Source organism: Scylla paramamosain, chromosome 6 (assembly GCF_035594125.1).
Source record: "Scylla paramamosain isolate STU-SP2022 chromosome 6, ASM3559412v1, whole genome shotgun sequence".
NCBI classification, from domain to species: domain Eukaryota; kingdom Metazoa; phylum Arthropoda; class Malacostraca; order Decapoda; family Portunidae; genus Scylla; species Scylla paramamosain.
Genome location: NC_087156.1, coordinates 9,217,709 through 9,237,713, shown reverse-complemented (window position 1 = coordinate 9,237,713; position 20,005 = coordinate 9,217,709). Strand labels below are relative to the sequence as shown.

Below are 20,005 nucleotides of genomic sequence, written 5' to 3'. Positions count from 1 at the left end.
GTTAATAGATTTAGGAGAAGAACAGTGACCGTCTACCACAGCAGCAATAGAACGGTCAGAAAGGAAACTTGAGATGAAGTTACAGAGAGAAGGATAGAAACCGTAGGAGGGTAGTTTGGAAATCAAAGCTTTGTGCCAGACTCTATCAAAAGCTTTTGATATGTCCAAGGCAACAGCAAAAGTTTCACCAAAATCTCTAAAAGAGGATGACCAAGACTCAGTAAGGAAAGCCAGAAGATCACCAGTAGAGCGGCCTTGACGGAACCCATACTGGTGATCAGATAGAAGGTTGTGAAGTGATAGATGTTTAAGAATCTTCCTGTTGAGGATAGACTCAAAAACTTTAGATAGGCAGGAAATTAAAGCAATAGGATGGTAGTTTGAGGGATTAGAATGGTCACCCTTTTTAGGAACAGGTTGAATGTAGGCAAACTTCCAGCAAGAAGGAAAGGTAGATGTTGACAGACAGAGCTGAAAGAGTTTGACTAGGCAAGGTGCAAGCACGGAGGCACAGTTTCGGAGAACAATAGGAGGGACCCCATCAGGTCCATAAGCCTTCCGAGGGTTTAGGCCAGCGAGGGCATGGAAAACATCATTGCAAAGAATTTTAATACGTGGCATGAAGTAGTCAGAGGGTGGATGAGAGGGAGGAACAAGCCCAGAATCGTCCATGGTAGAGTTTTTAGCAAAGGTTTGAGCAAAGAGTTCAGCTTTAGAAATAGATGTGATAACAGTGGTGCCATCTGGTTGAAGTAGAGGAGGGAAAGAAGAAGAAAATTAGTTGAAGTAGAGGAGGGAAAGAAGAAGAAGCAAAGTTATTGGAGATATTTTTGGGTAGATGCCAGAAATCACAAGGGGAGTTAGATCTTGAAAGGTTTTGACATTTTCTGTTAATGAAGGAGTTTTTGGCTAGTTGGAGAACAGACTTGGCATGGTTCCGGGCAGAAATATAAAGTGCATGAGATTCTGGTGATGGAAGGCTTAAGTACCTTTTGTGGGCCACCTCTCTATCATGTATAGCACGAGAACAAGCTGTGTTAAACCAAGGTTTAGAAGGTTTAGGACGAAAAAAAGAGTGAGGAATGTACACCTCCATGCCAGACACTATCACCTCTGTTATGCGCTCAGCACACAAAGACGGGTCTCTGACACGGAAGCAGTAGTCATTCCAAGGAAAATCAGCAAAATACCTCCTCAGGTCCCCCCAACTGGCAGAGGCAAAACGCCAGAGGCACCTTCGCTTAGGGGGATCCTGAGGAGGGATTGGAGTGATAGGACAAGATAAAGATATGAGATTGTGATCGGAGGAGCCCAACGGAGAAGAAAGGGTGACAGCATAAACAGAAGGATTAGAGGTCAGGAAAAGGTCAAGAATGTTGGGCGTATCTCCAAGACAGTCAGGAATGCGAGTAGGGTGTTGCACCAATTGCTCTAGGTCATGGAGGATAGCAAAGTTGTAGGCTAGTTCACCAGGATGGTCAGTGAAGGGAGAGGAAAGCCAAAGCTGGTGGTGAACATTGAAATCTCCAAGAATGGAGATCTCTGCAAAAGGGAAGAGGGTCAGAATGTGCTCCACTTTGGAAGTTAAGTAGTCAAAGAATTTCTTATAGTCAGAGGAGTTAGGTAAGATATACAGCACAGATAAATTTAGTTTAAGAGTGACTCTGTAGCCATAGCCAGATGGTGGAAAACTCAAAAGATTCAAGAGCATGGGCATGAGAGCAGGTTAAATCGTTGTGCACATAAACGCAACATCCAGCTTTGGATCGAAAATGAGGATAGAGAAAGTAGGAGGGAACAGAAAAGTCAGTTGCCTCAAGACACCTGAGTTTCAGTGAGGAAAAGAAGATGAGGTTTAGAAGAGGAGAGGTGGTGTTCTACAGATTGAAAATTAGATCTTAGACCGCAAATGTTGCAGAAGTTAATGAAGAAAAAGTTGAGGGGGGTGTCAAGACACTTAGGGTCGTCGACAGAAAGGCAGTCCGACCTGGGGACATTTATGGTCCCCTCCCCAGATGGGGACTCCGAGGCTGGTGTAGGAGTCGCCATGATGATTTTAAAATTTTTGAGTGAAGGGTGTGGGTGTTATTAGGTGCTTGTAGTTTTGTGTGGAGGAAGAGAGTTGTCTTTGGAGGGCAGGCTGTGACTGCCCCCTTGTGTTGTGAGACACAAAGGGAAACGTTCAGTGAGGTCACAGCTGGGTTTAATGATAAGTTCACAGCACCCCCTGAACAGTGCTTTAGACCTCACTGGGAGTAATTATCGTTTTGGCAGGTGTCTACTGCCTCCTCCTTTTATGTGTGTGTGTCTGTATGTGTGTGTGTGTGTGTCTGTGTGTGTGTCTGTATGTGTCTGTATGTGTGTGTGTGTGTCTGTGTGTGTGTCTGTATGTGTCTGTATGTGTGTGTGTGTATGTGTGTGTGTGTGTCTGTATGTGTGTGTATGTGTGTGTGTGTGTCTGTATGTGTGTTTATGTGTGTGTGTGTGTGTGTGTGTGTGTGTGTGTGTGTGTGTGTGTGTGTGTGTGTGTGTGTCTGTGTGTCTGTGTGTGTGTGTCTGTGTGTGTGTGTCTGTGTGTGTGTGTCTGTGTGTTTCTGTGTGTGTGTGTGTGTGTTTCTGTGTGTGTGTGTGTGTTTCTGTGTGTGTGTGTGTGTCTGTGTGTGTGTCTGAGTGTGTGTGTGTGTGTGTGTGTGTGTCTGAGTGTGTGTGTGTCTGAGTGTGTGTGTGTGTGTGTGTGTGTGTGTGTGTGTGTGTGAGTGTGTGTGTGTGTGTCTGTGTGTGTGTGTGTGTGTGTGTGTGTGTGTGTGTGTGTGTGTGTGTGTGTGTGTGTGTGTCTGTGTGTGTCTGTGTGCCTGTGTGTGTGTGTCTGTGTGCCTGTGTCTGTGTGTGTGTCTGTGTGTGTGTCTGTGTCTGTGTGTGTGTCTGTGTCTGTGTGTGTGTCTGTGTCTGTGTGTGTGTCTGTGTCTGTGTGTGTGTGTCTGTGTCTGTGTCTGTGTATTTACCTAGTTGTATTTACCTAGTTGTATAGTACAGGGTCCGAGCCAAAGCTCAATTAGTCCTGTCTCCATACCTGAATTTGTCCAATTTCTCTTTAAACATGTGCACACTCTTTGCCGCAACCACCTCTTCTTTTAAGTTATTCCATATTTCAACCGTTCGATGCGGAAAGCTGTATTTCTTAATATCTCCCAAACAATGATTCTTTTTTAATTTCTTCATATGTCCCCTTGTACGTCTATCTCCTTCCTCCACTTTTACAACTAGGTCATCTCTGTCTATCTTCTCCATGCCATTTACTAATTTGAACATTGTTATCAGGTCTCCTCTTTCCCTTCTTTCTTGCAGTGTTGGTAATCCAATTTCTTCCAGTCTTTCCTCGTAACTTAGGTCTTCCAATTCAGGTATCATTTTCGTAGCTGTTCTTTGTATTCTTTCCAATTTCCTTATATCTTTCTTCTTGTGTGGGGACCATACCACTGCTGCGTATTCCAGTTTGGGGCATATCATGTGTGTTATGATTTTCTTCATCATTTCTTTGTCTAGGTAATTAAATGCCACCCTGATATTTGCTAGCAAATTATATGTAGAGCCAAATATTCCAATGATGTGTTTTTCTGGAGATAGCGTGTCTTGAATTATTACTCCCAAGTCTTTTTATTCTTTGCTCTTTCGTATTGTGATTCCTCCCATCTTATACTCCCATGAAGGTCTCCTTTTACTTCTTCCCATCTCCATTACATGGCACTTTTTTATATTGAATTCTAATTTCCATCGTTTACTCCATTCATAAATTCTATCAATATCCCTCTGTAGTTCCTCACAATCCTCTTGGTTCTTTATTACTTTCATCAATTTTGCATCATCTGCAAACATGATAATGTAGCTATTTAAACCCACAGTCATATCATTTATATAGACCTGAAACATTATAGGTGCCAAGACAGACCCTTGTGGTACTCCGCTTGTTACTTCGCACCAACTTGATTTATTATCTCTGATTACTGTGCTCATTTCCCTACCTTGGAGATAATCCTTCATCCACTTAAGTATTTTTCCTTTTAGCCCTCCTCGATGTTCCAGTTTCCATACAAGACTTTTATGTGGAACTGTATCAAAAGCTTTTTTCAGATCTAAATAGACTGCATCAACTCAACCATCTCTCTCTTGTAGTTTATCTATTACTCTTGTATAAAAGCTCAGTAAGTTTGTTACGCAAGATCTCTCTTTCCTGAAACCGAATTGTTTTTCTGTTATTATATTTTCTTGTTCAAGATATTGCACCCATCTGTTTTTAATGACTATTTCACAGAGTTTACTTACAATACTCGTGAGTGAGACTGGTCTGTAATTCAGTGGTTCCATTTTATTACCTCTTTTGTATAACGGTACTATATTTGCTCTCTTGCATTCCTTTGGTACTTTTCCCTCCTTCAAAGAACTGTTAATTATCTCCCATGTTGGTTCTTCCAATTCCTCTCTACATTCTTTCAATATCCATCCATTTACTTTGTCTGGTCCCATCACCTTCCTAGTATCTAGCTCTTCCAGTAGTCTTTTAATTTATTTTCTTTCCACTTGTATGTTTGCTATTCCTTTCTGTTGTTCCTCATCTCCCAGTGATGCAAAGACAGTTTCTCTTGTAAATACAGACTTAAAGCTTTTATTCAGTATCTCAGCCATCTCTTGTGTGTTTAATAAATTTCTCCATTTTTCTTCAGCTTTGTAATGGTATCTCTATGCTTTATTTTTCCATTTACATATCTATAGAAAAGTTTGGGTTCTTCTTTACACTTTCCAACTACATCTCTTTCAAAATTTCTTTCTTCTTCTCTTCTTATTTTAACATAATCATTTCTAGCTGTCCTGTATTCTTCTCTATTTATCTCATTCCATTGTTTCCTCATTTTTTTCCATGCCCTCTCCTTCTTCTTTTTTGCCTCTGCACACTTTGCATTAAACCACACTTTCTTATTTTCTTTTACCTTATATCTTGGCACATATCTTTCAACACCTTCTCTAAACTTGCTTAAAAACACTTCATATTTTTTCTGCACCTCCATACCTCTTAATAAATCATTCCAATCAAGCTCTCCGTAGAATTTCTTTAACCCTGTAAAGTCTGCCTTAGCATAATTTTTTCTCTCATTTTTATATTCCTCATTGAATTTTGGCACTTCTTCTTTGATCTCTATCTCCATCTTCACATGATCACTTTTTCCCACTGGACACAAATATTCTATACTTGGTTCATTTTCTGGCTTTTTTGTAAAAACCAAGTCTAGTAGTGATGGTTCATCTTCCCCTCTGTACCTAGTATTTTCTTTCACCCATTGATCCATCGTGTTTACCATCATAGTCTGTAAAAATTCTTCACTCCATGTACTGCCAATCCCTGTCACCTCCATCTCCCCCCAGTTTATCTCTTTGCTATTAAAATCTCCTACTAGTAACACCTTGTTTCTTATCTTTAGCATGTCATCTATACTTTTTATGAACTTGCTTTGCATGTGCTTATAATCATCAGTCCCCCAAGTGTTGGTCTTTGGAGGCATGTATGCAACAATAATTTTTCTGCTTTCTTGTCCTTGGATCTTGATCTCCACACTCAATGTTTCTGACCTCCCTTCACCATATTCCACTGTTTCTATCAAGATGTTTTTTCTTACTAGAATCATCACTCCTCCTCCTCCCTTATTCTTTCTGTCTCTTCTCCATGTGTTATATCCTTCTTCTTTAAATTCCACATTATTCTCCCTTGTTAGTTTTGTTTCCGTAATGCATGCCACTTCTGGTTTCTTTTCATGTAAATAATATCTTAGTTCCCTTTGGCTGGACACTAATCCATCTATGTTTGTATACATAACTTTAATTTTATTTATTGTGGACCCATTTCTTTTGTGTTCTCTCTTTGTTGTCTTACTTCTTGCCCTGCATTCTTTAACCACCATTTCCTCATTTTCATGTCTATCACTCTCCATATATACCTTTCTGCCTGTTCCTGTGTTCTCTCTTCGTTTTTTGTCTTGGCCTCCTCTTTTAACTCTTTCACCTTGTTTCTTTCCTCCCCATTCATTTCTCTTCTTATATATATATCCTTCATACCCTCTATCTTTCTTAACAAACTCGTTCTTCTCAAGATGTATTCGGCTGCCGCTTGGGTATTAAGTCTTATTTTCATGGGACGTTTCCCCCTTCTGAATATTTCCCAATCCTGTACACTTCTTCTATTTGTATATCTGTTTCATCTCCTTCTTCTACAATTTTCCCAGTGATTTCTTTTGCTCTTTGTAATTCTTCTCTTTCTCTTAGAACTTTATTTGATATGGTCTTCTCTTTATCCCCAAACACCATCAGGCACATCTTTTTTTGTACCGTATCCCTTACTATGTTATCTTTTTCCTTAATGATTTTCACTACTTTTTTCGCCATCTCTTTATTATGTTCTTCTTGCTGTTTTCTTATTATTTCTGTCATATCTATCTTCTCTTGTTCTCTCTCTTCTTTCCAAATTTTCATTTCCTTTTCAACTAAGCCTTTTACTTCACTCTGGATTTTACCTTCATCTATCCTAACTTCTTTCTTCTCCACCATGCTCCTTAACTTTCCCTTTTCTTTTTTGAGTTCTTGTATTTCTTCACTGTACTTTACATTTAAATCCACTATCTTTTCCACTTCCTCTCTCAGTTTCTTGTTTTCCCTTTCTCTTTTTAACTCTCTTCCTTTCAACTCTTCCAGCTCTTCAACAATGTCGTTCGTGTCTTTAAGTTCCCTCTCCTTATCTCCTTTCCATCCTCTGACTAATGTCACCAATCCTCTTATTTCCTCTCTTATCTTTTCATTCTCTTCTTCTAATTTCCATAATCTTGCATTTAACTTGCCTACCTGTATATCTTTTCACTAAATCCTTCAAATTTTGGTGTGCCTCTGGGCGACGGCGACGCGGCGGCGGCCGCCATCACGCTTTGTTTACAACCGATTTAGATTCGGTGTTTTCACCCACAATTTTCACTTCATCTATTCCATCTCCGATCTTTTTCTACTTCTTCCATAAAAACTCCACCCCACACTGTGCACTTTCTTATACTTTTGTATGGAGCCAGGCTAAGAAAATACCTCGGACCCTGTACCCACAAATAGGCAAGTCTGCGCAGCTGTGTGTGTCTGTGTGTGTGTGTGTGTGTGTGTGTGTGTGTGTGTCTGTGTGTGTGTGTGTCTGTGTGTGTGTGTGTCTGTGTGTGTGTGTGTCTGTGTGTGTGTGTGTGTGTGTGTGTGTGTGTGTGTGTGTGTGTGTGTGTGTGTGTGTGTGTGTGTGTGTGTGTCTGTGTGTGTGTGTCTGTGTGTGTGTGTGTCTGCGTGTGTCTGTGTGTGTGTGTCTGTGTGTGTCTGTGTGTGTCTGTGTGTGTGTGTCTGTGTGTGTCTGTGTGTGTGTGTCTGTGTGTGTCTGTGTCTGTGTGTGTCTGTGTGTGTGTGTGTCTTTGTCTCTCTCTCTCTCTCTCTCTCTCTCTCTCTCTCTCTCTCTCTCTCTCTCTCTCTCTCTCTCTCGTGTGTGTGTGTGTGTGTGTGTGTGTGTGTGTGTGTGTGTGTGTGTGTGTGTGTGTGTGTGTGTGTGTGTGTGTGTGTGTGTGTGTGTGTGTGTGTGTGTGTGTGTGTGTGTGTGTGTGTGTGTGTGTGTGTGTGTGAGAGAATAAGAACAATCCTGAGAATTGCAAAGTTGAATGAGACTGATTGAGAATGAAAATGGATGGAACATAAATATAAAGGAAATGGATGGATAAAAATGGAAAGGAGCAGAGAACAGGAAAAGAGAATGTTTATTTCTCAGTACTTCCTCTCTCCCTCTAATTCTTCATTCATTCTTCATCCTTACTGCTTATATTTATTCTTTCTACTTTCTCCCCATCCTCCCATCCTCTTCCTTCACCCTTCCTCCACTTCCTTATCCCATGTACTCTACTTCCCCAGCTATGTCCCTACCCCCTTTTTCTTTTCCTCTTCCTTCCTCTTTTGTCTTGTCTCAAACCTCCCTCCTGTCACCTCCCCTCCCCCTTATTTGTCAGAGATAAGGGACAAGGGCATGAGAGAGAGAGAGAGAGAGAGAGAGAGAGAGAGAGAGAGAGAGAGAGAGAGAGAGAGAGAGAGAGAGAGAGAGAGAGAGAGAGAGAGAGAGAGAGAGAGAGAGAGAATTAGTAGTAATAATACTATTAGTAACAATATTTGTGCTTAGTGTACATTTACTAATGCTTCAGTTCTACACCTATAGGCCTTACAGGTTTACAGGCATAGGCATCTGTACTACGCATCTGGGGGGTTCCACTCATACTGCTCTTCTAGACAGGGTGGAATCAAAAGCTTTTCATCTCATCAACTCCTCTCCTCTAACTGACCGTCTTCAGCCTCTCTCTCACTGCCGCAATGTTGCATATCTAGTTGTCTTCTACCGCTATTTTCATGCTAACTGCTCTTCTGATCTTGCTAACTGCATGCCTCCCCTCCTCCCATGGCCTTGCTGCACAAGACTTTCTTCTTCCTCTCATCCCTATTCTGTCCACCTCTCTAATGCAAGAGTTAACCAGTATTCTCAATCATTCATCCATTTTTCTGGTAAACTCTGGAACTCCCTGCCTGCTTCTGTATTTCCACCTTCCTATGACTTGAATTCTTTCAAGAGGGAGGTTTCAAGACACTTATTCATCAATTTTTGACCACTGCTTTGACCCTTTTATGGGACTGGCATTTCAGTGGGCATTTTTTTTTATTAGATTTTTGTTGCCCTTGGCCAGTGTCCTTCCTACATAAAAGAAGAAAAAAAATTAGACACACGGTAATTGTCATACTTTTAAAAAAAAAAAAAGTGTGTCTTAATGCGCCAGCAAATACGGTATTTGGAAGAAAACAATGTAATGACAAACAGAGAATTTGGTTGTTGAGGAGGAAGATCATGTACTACAAATCTATTGAATTTCTATTCACAAGTTACAGACATTGTACTGGTGAGCGCGGCTTGGGCAGACTGCATTTATTTGAATCTCAAAAAAAAGTGTTTGACAAAATAGGCTGTTATGGAAACTTAAGATTTTTGGAGAATTGCAAGAAGTGCCGCTAAAGTGGGTGGAGAACTTCTTGGAAGGTACAGAGAGGAGAGCAGTAATCAAGGATCAAAGGTCAACCTGGAAGAAATTTTTAAGTGGGGTTCCACTAGGGACTGTGTTGGTACCAGTAATGTTTGTTGTGTACATCTCATATAATAAAACACACAGTCAGTCAGTCAGTCATTGTGTGTGTGTGTGTGTGTGTGTGTGTGTGTGTGTGTGTGTGTGTGTGTGTGTGTGTGTGTGTGTGTCCACTTTTCATGGAAAAACCATTGAACTGATTGTGATGAAATTTGGTAGGGAGGTCCCCCTTGATCCAGGGAGTGACAAAGGCTATGTCTTAACTAATTCCAACCCAAAACTTTTAGATCATTCAGGCAAATCTGTCACCATAACCCAATTCTTGATGGTGGTGCCAGGTTTACCATAACCCATTTTTAACGGTGGCGCCAAGCATTCATTGTTAGCTTGGATTTTTTATGATGAGGAAAGGTATAAATGGGGTATCCATTATCAGCTTGGAGTTGAATCACATCAACCTACTGATTCCTTCAGTACGTGGTCAAATTTTCTGTGATAAATTTTACCTGGGTAATGCCGGTCAATAATGAGCCAGAAGGAATAACCAGTAACGTAAACTTATTTGCAGATATCAAGTTATTGAGAGAGAAAAAAAAGCCAAAATTAGCAAATGGAATTCAATGCAAAGAAATGCAATGCGATAGAATTTGGCATGAATGGCAAGAGACAGATGGGAAATTATTCATTGAGAAATGAGAGAATCAAGAAAAGAAGAGAAGAAAAGACTTGGAGTAATAATTAATAAGCTGTTGCTAGAGAAACAAGATTACAGGTGAAACATATAACCTACTGAGAAACATAAGGACAGCATTTACATATCTGGATGAAGAAATTATCTAAGAATTGATTGCAACTATGATACACCCAAGACTGGATTATGCATCTCTGGTATGGTTACCTAGTGCCAAGAAATTTATGAGAAAATTGGAAAGGATACAAAGAACAGCCACAAAGTTACCTTCAAGTTTAAGGGAACTACCATACAAAGAAAGACTGTCAAAATTGAGTCTTATAGCATTAGAGCAGAGAAGAGAGAGAGAGACAGGTGATTTGATCACATTGTACAGAGTAATGACTGGAGTGGAAAAGTTGGATAGGGAAGACTTGGTGACATGGGATACAAGAGTCTCAAGGGGACACAACAGAAAACTGAAAACAGATGCTTGTAGACAAGATATTAAGAAAAATAGCTTCCCACATAGAACTGTGGAGATGTGGAACAATTTGGGCAGGGAAGTCATTGATGCAAATACAGTAAACAAATTTAAGACAGATAAAAATAGATATGAAGATGAGACAGCATGAGCATAGCTCTTTTCCTGTATGTCACAACTAGGTAAATACAGGCACCACAATGTAATGCTTAGCAGACACAGCTCACAGCTGACGAGGCCTGGATTTAAACCCTACGAGTGATAAGGCAGATAGATGGGCAAGCCTTTTGATGTGTATTGCTCCTGTTCACCTAACTGCAATTAGGTATGGAATGTAAGCTGCTTTCTTGGCATGTGGTGTGTGAGGGGTTTCTGTTTAAAGATTAGTCACCATGAGCTCTGAGTTCTTTCCATAAAGGGAATGACTGGCCATGACAAGATCAGCAGATGACCAAGGGTGAATAACACACACACACACACACACACACAAGCCAACTTACTTTCCATTCTACTAACTTCAGAAAGTCAAGTATTCAAATATAAAAGATTCAAATTTGTTAACAGTGGAAAGAATGAAAGTAATGCATACTGAATTAGTAAGGTGAACTGATTACAAGTGAAATATGTGAAAGTTATGTGCAGAGAGGCTGTGGGAGGAGATAGTAGGATGAACGGAGTACAAGTGAAATATGTGAAAGTTTTGTGAAGAGAGGCTGTAGGAGGAGGATGGGTGTTTAGAAAAGAAAAAAAAGAAAGAGTAAAACAAATATAAAACTGACTGAAAGGTAGTTTCACAAATGTTTTTCTTACATAGATATCCGACATTAAAAGTTTCCCAAATCCCATTTTTTTCCCCATAGATTCCCAACATTAAAACTAATCAATTTAACAACTCTCATGTTTTTTCTCTACATATTTTTAACATTAAATATAATTTGTTTCATGCCACCTGTTTTTTCTTCCTCAGATTCCTACATGAGAAGTAATTAGCTTTTCAACTAACACGTCTTTCCTCCACAGATTCCTAACATTAAAAGTAATATTTCCTTGAATTCACAATGTAGTTTCCACTTTTACCTAATTACTTGTCTAGAGTCAATGGAATCTGTAAAAAGAACATGTACTCATAGTATATAAAGACCACTTGTCGACTACTTGTCTACCTTACATTAATCACGGATTTTTTCAAGATAGCATAAGTACACAAGAAAGCTCAAAAACTTATTTTGAAAGCCATACCTCTGGTAGTTGACAATGACCAGAATGGAGTAACAATTTCAATTGTTCCTGTGGAGGAACAGTCTCCTCCACCGTTACTGCAGACTGGCTTGAGTCTCCTTCCGCTGCCTGTAGGCGTGCCTGTGTAGGGCTGTTAACACTGGGTCCCTCTTGGCTTTCCATAAATTTATCATGGTGCACTATCCCAGTAAAGTCCACTTGGAGTGCAAGAGATTTGCTTTTTTTGCAGACTGGAGAAGTGCCTCCTTCATAAACTTTCAAAGATTTTGAAATTTTTACCAAAGGTTTTGTTGAGTTCACTTCATCTCTGATGTTCCTTGAATCTAACATATGTAACACTTCTGAATATTTTGACAAAACATTCTGTAATTTGGGACCTTCAGCCAACAGAAGCAATCCAGTGATGTGTGGATTTTTTTTTAAACTTGCCACATGTCCAAAAATTGAATTTACATTACTGTCAAGACCAAACCCACTTTCTAATGATAGTCCAAGTTGTGCATCAAGTTTAATTATCACAGTATCTTGGGGGTTACTTTCATCTCTCTGGTTTTTCACCTGTATTGAATATAATCTTTCACTTTTTGGAAGTGAATTCAGAAATTTTATCATTGTGTCTGTCCACATCAAGATTTCTTTTTCTTCATCCCAACACTGCAAATTGATGGATGTAATCTTGCTCAGTGATGTACTCTCAACTGTTCTGGGCAGTGGCATCACTGTTTCTTCTATACATTGTTCATTTATAGCAGTCTGTTCAAAGCCTGGATGCACTGAAAGACATCTCTCAGATTTTTCTTTAGTAATTTCCTCTACAGCTTCAGGCTTCACAAAAAATAACTTATTCTTAGCTTCAGTGCTTACTTTCCCATACAGTTTTGTTTTCCTTGGTTTCTTTCTTTGCTTCTGAAAAGCCTGTTGCTTTTTTACTACCATAGATGTAGATGATTTTGGATTAATGGACTTTTCTTGCATTATTGTTGTGATCTGCACTGAAGCTGCTGGTAGTTGGTCTTCTCTATTGTTAACAGGTACTACATTGTTAGCTCTTTTAAATATACTAAATATATTAGTTTCATTGTTTCTATTAGACATTATATCACTGCTTTTGGAAACAATAACTCTTCCTTCTGAAGCTATAAGAGGAGTTTTGGATAAAGATTCTGAAGCACAGAGAGGACCAACCTCTGTCTTTTCTTCACGGTCAGGTGCACACTGACCATCTTTGATTTCTGTGTGAAATAAGTGACTATAAACATTTTCACTACAGTTTTCCATCATCAGAATGCTTGGTTTAGTAGTCGGTTGAACATCACTTTCCAGAACCCTGACTAAATTTTGATATGCAACATCTGTTGAAATTACTGGTACTGTACTGGTACTGTAGCTATTCACACTAAGTTGTTTCTGACTGTGGCTTGCCTGATGAGAGGTCACATAAGCATCAGCCTTGCCAATGTAGCATTCTTCATTCAGATAGGATGTGGAAATATTTTCTGCACTTTTAGCAGAATTGCGGCTTTGTTCTGTTCCAAGCAGGCTCACAAGCATGTCCCATATATTCCCTGGTGGCCTTTGACTTGATGACTCGTGCCCTGAAGCCTGCCCTGGTAACTGAGCAGCAGTTCTTTCCACCATCTGAGGTAAGTTATGATATCTTGGGAATGCATTTGCAGGGTCTCTTACATACGCTGAATGCTCTGGTAGTAAAGAATATCCTTTCACTGGCTGAATTTGTTGTTGAAGCTGTACTTGTGTCTCAAGCACTGAAATGTTGGACATGTTAAGTAATCCTGGTGTGTAAAATAAGCCACTATTTTGGAGTGGTAAGGACGAGTTTATTGTAAAAGAGTTGCTAGGCCTTGACAAGACCATCTCAGAAGTCCAGAGGTCATGTGTGAAGGGCATGGGGGCCACATCTCCCAATAAGGTTGAACTTGACTTTGTAGTTGACATTCTGAAGTAGTAGTCAGTTCCAGTTGCAACTTTTGGCTCCAGTCACGTTTCCAGGACCTGAACAGACATTTTATGTTAAATATTTACAAAAAAACTACCTAACTTCATAATCTACAGAAGCATCCAAGTTCCAAGGATTACATTTGTCACTATTTTCTATAACAAAACAACTGGCTTATTTACAAAAGGTTATATGTATTGAATATTTCTCATTCTTGGTTTCTATTTTTCATATCACTCCATTCACTACTTTTGTTTTGTATAACTAGAGAATAAAATAAAAGATGTAAGGTGTATTTACCCAGTTGTAGTATTCAGGATCTTAGCTACATTTATCTTGTCCTGTTTCTGTATCTACATATTTTATCCAAGTCTCTTTCATTGATTTACACTCCTTGTATTTGTATATGCATCTAGTTTATTCAGGTATATACGTTTCTATAGGAGAAGCTATACTTTTTTGTCATTCAAACATCTTCCCTTTCTCAATTTGTGTCTTCTCATATCCACTCTCTTTGACCCCACAATAATAGATTTTTCTTCCCACAATAATAGATTAGATCGAATTCCTTTTAGTTCACTCATAAGGTGATGAAAGATTTTAATCTTTACAGGTTAAGGAACAGCAACAACTAAAATAAACAGCTGAAATTACTAGTGTAACAAGTGCTGAACATGGTGTGATAGAGTAAATGGATTAGACTTGATCGAGATGTATTTCAGCATTAAGAACTAAGTGAAAGTGGAAATAAATGTAAAGCGTAGGAGTATATCACAGGTGAAATGAGAAATGGAGTGGATGTGATGCTCAGATGATAGTGAAAGAGGTGCAGTACTTGTTCCTAGAAACAGAATGAAAGAAAATAGAAAAGCAAGCTTTGTGAAATAGTAATTAAAGACAGATGGGTGAAATATCTAGATGATGAAAAGATAATTACAGAAAAGCAATTTGGATTCTGGAAAGGGAGATCTTGTGTCACAAATCTACTAAGCTTTTATATGAGAGTAATAGATGGAGTGCACGAGGGATGGATGGGTTGATGTGGTAGACCTGGATCTCAAAAAAGCATTCGATAAAGTTTTGCACAAAAGTCTTGCGTGGAATTTAGAAAATGGAGGAGGACTAAAGGGAGCAACATTGAAATGGATGGATAATCATTTACAAGGGAGGGAAATGAGAACAGTAATCAGAGACACTAATTCAAGCTGGTGCAAAGTGACAAGTTGGGTACTGCAAGGATCTCTGTTGGCACTTATTATGTTTCAAATATATGACAGAGGATCTAAATAGTTATATAAAGCTGTTTACTGAGGATGTAAAAATAATGAAAATAATAAAGGATGAAAATGACTGTAGGGAGTTACAAAAGGATATTGACAAGATACATGCATGGAGCCAAAGATGGAAACTAGAATTTAACCCCAGAAAATGCTACATGTTTGAAATAGGAAAAAAGTGAAGAGACCTTTATGGAATTATGGGAGGAGAAATAATAATGAAAAGTTATGAAGAAAAACATTTGGGAGTAATGATTCTGGACACACTATCACCTGAAAGACACATAAACGGGATATTCGGCCCCTACATAAAGCTTTAGACAAACATTAATGTGACGTTTAACTATCTGGATTAAGAAATAATGAAGAATATTATAGCAAGCATGATATATCCTAAATTAGAATACACAGCAGTAGTTTGAGATTCGCATAGAAAAAAAAATGCATGGAAACTGGAAAGAATACAGAGGAAAATGACAAAGATAGTACCAGAATTGAAAGACTTAAGTTATAAAGAAAGAATTCAAGAGATGGGTTTACCAACACTACAAGAGAGAAGAGAAAGAGGAGACCTGATAACAATGTACATATTAGTAAACAATATAGAAAGAAAAGCCAGAAATGACTGAACCACAGATGGAGGAGGGAGAGAGATGGACAAGGGGGCATAGGAAGAAAATAAAGAAGAGTGCATGTTCAAGTGACATCAAGAAATGCAGCTTCCTGTATAGAACTACTGAAATCTGAAATGATTTGAAGGAAGAGGTGGTTGTGGCAAACAGTGTACACATGTTTAAAGAGAAACTGGATAAATATGGTTATGGAGACAGGACAAAATGAGTTTTGGCTCATGCCCTGTACAATACAACTAGGTAAATATAACTAGTGTACAATACAACTAGGTAAATATAACTAGGTAAATACACACGCACGCACACACGCACACACACACGCACACACAAAAGAATTAACAGCAACAAAAAACAGTAAAGAATGATGGGAAGAATGGGGATGAAACAAAGTGCGACAGTGACAGTAAAAAGCAGACATTCAGGGTGTTGGAGACAGCAGCCTCACCTCACAGCAATGTATATCCACTTGCCTCACCCACACACTTAACTCAAGCCAATATTATACAAGAAACATTTTCTTGGACAAATGGATTTCCTTTGGCAAACAATACTGTATGTTGGTGAAATCTACTTTTCTTTTACTATTTAACATGTTTCTTATGAGAGGATGTATAATAAATAATGTTTCCATCACAGTCCATGTTTCAAGACCACAAGTGAACTTAATTTATGAATATGCTTGAGGCAAACTGCAGACCCCAGAAACTGGCTGAGTTAAACATGTTGTTCCAGGTTATAGCTCTTGGTACAGGAATGAACTTATCAAAAAAGCTGGGGTATTCTTTTACTCTTTCACCAGTCTCAACATGGCTTTTTTTTTTCTGGTACATTATTCAGTTTTTTTATTAATCTGCTTTTTGTCTTTATTGCAAATCATTAGTTTCTGAGGGGATGGGGTGTGAGGCAGGGATAGGAAATAAAAACGTGATTTGTTGGAGAAAAAAGCAGGTAATTCAAAACTGGATGAAAATTACCAGAAAAAAATAGTTTCCTCTGGAATAGAGAGACTGGTGAATGAGTAAAAATTTACCAGAGCTGGAAATCAAACATGTATATGCATGTATGATGTGCCCCCCCATGGTGGTTGACAAATATTAGAGACAGAATTGAACTAACTTAACCATTTAACTGTAAAGTGCAATAGTACTAATAATATAAATAGTTAAGTGCTGACTTATGATGCCATTCATAGAGAACTAGTTAAAAAATAACTTGATGCAGGAAAGTTTTCCTTTTACCAAAGGATATGGTGATAACCTAGGTTATCCATCTGGTAATGGATTTAAAAAAAGCTCAAAGCTAAGCAGGTTTAAATGTGCTATTTGAGCCCATACCAACAAGTGATGTACTAATTTATGTGACCACTAGGTGGTCCACTGAAGATCTTCCAGACTTGAATCCAAACTAGATGTTGTTATCTTCAATAAAACCAATATTTCTTAATAAATACAATATATTCCAGTGGTTTAAAGAATATGATTTAGACTGATAGGCCTCAAAGTTTAAGAATTTGTGCATGAGCTCTTTTTGCAGCTATGCAAGGAAATAGTTTTCCAATAAGTTGAGGCTATACCCATATAATCATATCTAGAAAAAAAAAAATGGACATAGGATGCTAGGATTGAAAAACATTCTATATGGAAAAGCAACTTTTCAGGACCCATGGCACTGTTAGATTATTGGATTTAGTTATATTGTGGCTCCACATTAAAGACTCCAGAAAATTCAAAGAATGGGGTGCTTCCGAATTACTGACCCCATAATGATTACTGGTCTAATGGTCTGCTGAAGTCTTCATGCCCTCTTACCTATCACGATTTCTACAAGCCATGTGTGAAATTATGATGGACATGTATTACTTATTTGATATTTGTACATAGAAAGACTTCCCCCTAAAAACATACATTAGGAGGCAAATTGAAAATTGGTAATGTGCAACAAAATGGGAACAAATAAATCACACACCATATACAGTATTAATGACGAGCGAGTTCAGCATTAATTAAGAAAGGCCCGCACGAGGCAAGTGCTCTGTGGAGGCGTTCATCACATCGGACCAATATTTCCGTGCTCTTGTCCGTCGATCTTGCGACACATGCTGGATGACTGCCCCCTTGCCATGCGGCATGCACACACAGGCAGTTTCCCGATTGTTTGGTGCCCTTGTCTTTTCACTCTATCAAATACCATAATAATGAATGACTTTATTGAGTGATGGTTTGTTCTCTAGCGACATTGATGTCACAGTGATGTTAATTCTACGTGTGATGTTCGTGAAGAAAAGGCGGTTATGAGGGTTATGAGCACACTGCTGCTAGCTTAGGGTTTGTCACTTGCCTTTAGGAACTTTATGCGATCCACAAATTACACAAAGCTTATCTAATAACGCATAAAAGAACAATAAAAACAACGAGTAGTTATGTTTGAATGCTTCCAGTGTGTGCATATTGAGCCCTTTCATTCTTAATCCGCATTAGCTAGAGTTTTTATGCATCGATTTAAAAAGTAAATAATTTATTTTCTATTATTTGAGATTTAACGTTTTAAATATTAACATGATATTTACAAGAACAACCAAGCGTCATCTTCGGTCTTTCCTTTCGACAGTAGACTGGGCCCTTGTGGGCTTCTTTTTACTTATTTAGCCCGCGTCAGCTAGATGGCATGATAGGCTAGCTTTCCTTGTAGTAGGGAGATTGACGGTGCAAAGTGACAAGCGCGCTGGAGCGCTGCAGTACTTGACAGGATGTCCACTCAGCGATCGAATGTCATACGAAGTAAAAGATACCACGGCACACAAGGCAGGTTGAATACCTAGATACGAAAATCGCTTGACATTTTTAATTTCATTACGGAGCACATAGCTATTAACACCATACACTGAAAAGAATATTGCCATAACATTATAACAGTGTGTGAGATTGACGTGTATGAAAATTAATCTTACCAAACTCACTAGGGGAAAAAAAAAAAAGAAAAAAACGGAAAAAGCGGGAAAACGAAAAAAAAAAAAAAAAACACTAGAAAAAAAGAGTGTTCAAGTCGGACGACTACTTCCAAGTTTCATAAGAATTTATGGTATTATTATAGTTTAAGCCATTACACACTACGTGGTAATAACCTACCTCATTTTGTTTTCACTATTCACATCATTTCTAATGATTACACTACTTGTCGGAAATTAATAATAACGCCACAATAGGCCTTGGAATGCAAAGCGCTCTCAACTTTTTCTAAGTCCACAGGTAAACATAAATGGTGTATTGTTGCCTGAACTTCAGTTGTTAGGTTAGGTTAGGTTAGGGTTAGGTTAGGGTTAGGTTAGATTAAATTAGGTGCTTCTCAATGTCTTGTCAAATTGCGAGAGGGAGAGATTGGGTATTTTCCTAGATATAGAGAATTTCCGTAGATTTAGAGAAATTTCCCTAGATTTCTCTAGATTTTGGGGAAATTTCCCTAGATTTTTTAAGTCCATATATCACTCGTATATGGCTCCCCCCCCAAAACCCCCGGTTCCCCACAGGCCCCAAGCTTGCTTGAGGGATTGGGGGGCCGTGGGTAGCGATTGGGGACATTGGCTTAAACTATAAATTTACCCATTTATGTTTACCTGTGGACTTAGAAAAAGTTGAGAGCGCTGTGCCTATTGGCGCCTATTGTGGCGTTATTATTAATTTCCGACAAGTAGTGTAATCATTAAAAATGATGTGAATAGTGAGAAGAACAAAATGAGGTAGGTTATTACCACGTAGTGTGTAATGGCTTAAACTATAAATTTACCGAATTTATGAGCAACGTAAGTCATGGCATATACCGTATTCAAAAACACTTTGCAAGCTCTCTCATCATAACTATTTTCTAAGGCCATAGAGGTGATTACAGGGTTTTTAATAATGTTCTCAAGAGTATCACTAGAACCATAAAAACGTCTTGAAAACACCGCTGTCACTTCAACTCGACCTATTAAAAGTAGTCGAGGTGAGGGCAATAGTACTTCAGAATATAGTCTCTATGATCTCCGTGGCTGGTAAAAACATGAATGTGTTGCAACTCTAACAGTCTGGTGTGAATATTACATACCTTCAGTTACTTCTTAGACACTAAAACGTTGGATGAGGGAATCCAGAGTCACGGAGCCTCCCCACGAAGAGCAAAATGATGGAACAGACAAGCTATTGCCAGGAACTCGAGGGTTATCGACAACGGAACATCGGTTGAAGCTCCGAACTTTTAACTGGTGAATAGAGTCGTTTATGAATGCATACTTTATAAGAAAGGAGATTTCTGAGATTATGCAAAAAAGCGAACGAAAAACATGACCACGGTTTACATTGACAGATGGGAACAGTTATTGCTCGAAAATGATACAATAAATGTGTTTTGTTTGAGAGAGAGAGAGAGAGAGAGAGAGAGAGTCTTAAAGTCTTGAAGCTCGAACAACTTAAAAATCATACAGGCTCACACAACAGAATATAAACTTACCGTGATGATCAAAGCTTTATAGGACTCAGCTAGGCTATGGAGGAAAAGTAGTCTTTATTGCAAAGCTTGGAAAAAAAAAATATAAACTAGTCAT

The 20,005-nt window shown here is 38.7% G+C and overlaps 1 protein-coding gene across 1 annotated transcript in view; it reads right to left on the bottom strand.

The window, feature by feature from the left end:
• The window catches only part of LOC135101032 (uncharacterized), a 29,435-nt gene extending 9,744 nt beyond the window's left edge, over positions 1–19,691 (bottom strand). Inside the window, exons 1-2 of the mRNA XM_064004606.1 lie at positions 19,510–19,691; positions 11,564–13,576 (exon numbers count right to left, since the gene is read on the bottom strand). Of these exons, the coding sequence (XP_063860676.1) occupies positions 11,564–13,519 (1,956 nt within the window). The 5' untranslated portion in view covers positions 13,520–13,576; positions 19,510–19,691. The remainder of the gene's footprint in view (positions 1–11,563; positions 13,577–19,509) is intronic.
• Between the last annotated feature and the right edge of the window lie 314 nt (positions 19,692–20,005).